Source organism: Aplysia californica, unplaced genomic scaffold, assembly GCF_000002075.1.
Source record: "Aplysia californica isolate F4 #8 unplaced genomic scaffold, AplCal3.0 scaffold00231, whole genome shotgun sequence".
NCBI classification, from domain to species: Eukaryota; Metazoa; Mollusca; class Gastropoda; order Aplysiida; family Aplysiidae; genus Aplysia; species Aplysia californica.
The window spans coordinates 526,806-529,502 of NW_004797501.1; the positions used below are offsets into that span (position 1 = coordinate 526,806).

The 2,697-nt window shown below is 42.2% G+C and overlaps 1 protein-coding gene across 1 annotated transcript in view; it reads left to right on the forward strand.

Moving 5' to 3' along the window:
* Positions 1-2,697, forward strand: part of LOC101856268 (carbohydrate sulfotransferase 5) — a gene marked incomplete in the record, with an annotated part of 27,736 nt that overhangs the window by 20,136 nt on the left and 4,903 nt on the right. The window contains 2 exon segments of the mRNA XM_005099955.3: positions 1-22; positions 992-1,149. Coding sequence (XP_005100012.2) covers positions 1-22; positions 992-1,149 — 180 coding nt within the window.

Genomic DNA, 2,697 nt, shown 5'->3' on the forward strand with positions numbered 1-2,697 from the left:
GTACTTCTGTCTAAGAAATCGGGTAAGTTGTCATGTACTTCTGTCTAAGAAATCGGGTAAGTTGTCATGTACTTCTGTCTAAGAAATCGGGTAAGTTGTCATGTACTTCTGTCTACGTATGCAGGTCAGTTGCCATGTATTTATGTCAAAAGAATCAGGTCGGTGGTAGCCTTCTCTGGCTGGCCTACAATCTATAGGCCCTTTTTCTTGTCAGTTGCCATGTACTTCTGTCTAAAGAATCTGGTCATTTGCCATGTACTTCTGTCTAAAGAGTCTGGTCATTTGCCATGTACTTCTGTCTAAAGAGTCTGGTCATTTGCCAAATAGTTCTATCAACGCAACCAGGTCAGTTGTAGCCGTCTCTGGCTGGCCTTCAATCTACAGGCCCTCCTTGAAGTCTGTGGTATTACGGCCAGGCTCTTTGCTGTTTCTAGCCGAAGACGTGAATTCAAATACAGAGTAGGGAGCTAAGGAAGATTTTTTTAAAACGAGTATGGCCTTCTATCACCTGAGGCTTTGTAGCCTTCTCAGCCCCGGTTGGCACAGGCAGGCACGGTAGAAGCAGCCAGCCCCCTGGTAGTTCTAAAATGTATCAAGAGGGATGTATAATTATCATTTACAACTTTCATTTTACTACAAACTCTTTGAAGTTCCAGGATCTGTGAGTAGTGTATTCTTGATCTATCCATGCTTTTTTGTCTTCTATATTTTCAGTGACAGCATTTAGGGCCTTTATGCCAAATCAGGTGCCATAGGAACTGCACATACCTGTTTCATCTTATCATTTTTTGTATTGGTAGCTTCTTTTAGTACCACCTTATTTGATTGCCTTTCCTTCCACGAAATTATCAACAGTCTGTTTTATTAAAGACACATTTCTGTTGCCTCTTCTTTACTTTCTCCATGTTCAGTTAATATGTTCAAAGATTGACCGCATTGTCATGTAATCTATTACTTAATGTGTAATATCTAACTGTATTCTTTGTCACAGACCGCCTCGAGCTACAAACACGTCAAATGTGTTCTGAGCGCGTGGAACACATGCCTGGCCAGTGAAATGACCTTCATTAAAACCATCCGGCTCAGAGTACAATACGCCGAATGGTATCTGGAAGAATTTCCAAATCTCAAGCTCCTTTTCCTAGTCAGGTAAGAATGCAAAGTGTCGATTGAAGATTACATTTTTAATTGTCATTGTATATATTTTTACCCCCAACCCACCCATTCCTTTTCTGTGGCGTCCATAGTTTAGTGGTTAGACTACCGGACCCGTAATCGTGAGACTGCGGGTTGGGGGGGTTCGAGCTTGAGCTCGGTCCAACATTATGTCTTTGGGAAAGGCACTTTACTCAAATTACATATATATTGGCTCGGTCCTGCCAAAGAAGAACGTTAAACTCGGAGGTCCCGCCTCTTGAATAACCTAATAGCGTTAATATGGGTGTTAAACCTGTACCATTTAAAATTTTCACCCCGCTCTCAAGCCACCCACCCCCTCCTCCTCTTTCAACAAAACATAGATAATTCCGGACGAGAAATGCTTCGACCCTTTCTGTCAAGGCTAACTCGAGATGGATGTTTTACAACATCTCGGCAGACAGACGGAGGTACTCGATTAAATAAAACTTCCTCCAGTGGATGGTTGGTGGGTGCTCTGGTGTGGTTTGCTCCTTCTTTACTATCAAACATGTATCGTCCTTATCTCCCCTCCATCTTTTTTTTTATATTTGTTACTCTTATGTTACACCTCTAATTTTTGGCACAAAGTCCTGTAGGACCTTAATGTGTTGCATGTGCCGTAAAACTCCTACTAAAACTAAAAGATTTCCTCCAACGAACTCATCTTCTGCATGCAACAGCCGAGAGACGCAGACGCTGGTCTCACCACTAATTGGGCTATCTGTGAAGGTGCTATCTATTATAATGAGGAGGAAAGGGATTGGAGAAGGAGGAAAGAAGCAGAAGATGTGGAGAAGAAATAGAAGATATTATATTCAATGTAGTCAGTCTGCTGGCATTCTGTATATATCCGGAAGTTGGAGCCGACAAGTTAAAGTCGAAGTGATCTGCCTCCTGAATATCACTTTGGGGCAGGAAACATTAACGATATAGATATCATTTATTATAGATTTTTCGAGACAAACCGGAGATACAGAGTGTGAGTTCAGCTGTGAGGCATCGTGGTGAAATCAGGCACTCGTCAAAATAATGAAATCGAAGAAATCCGCATTTTTGTTTTTTTGACTCATCAACTCTTATGTCCGTTTAAGATCACATTTCTGTGTTGAAGTTACTGAAAACGTTCATTAGAGGCACACAATAAATGTACATTTACGATTTCTAAAGACTCTCAAGTTATGGAAGCCACCAAAATGTGGCGACCATTTTCTCACTAGTTCTACAGCTGAAACCAGGCGCCCCCACCTCCTTCAAGCACACATATCTCAATTTCTGTTTAAAATATAGATGGGAACTTTTTTCATCGAAAACAAGACAACTGAACAAGCTTTAAAATGATCCCAATAACTCTTCATGTCCCAAATTTGACAAGCGTCTAATTCCACCAAGCCGTCTGAGCCCTTTCCCTAAGACCGGCTCTCGTCTTACCAACAGTCAGTTCGGACGCTCCCTGTCCCCCACTCCAACCTTGCATTGTGCTTATTCAACCATGTTCGCCCCTCCCCACCCCCACCCCCC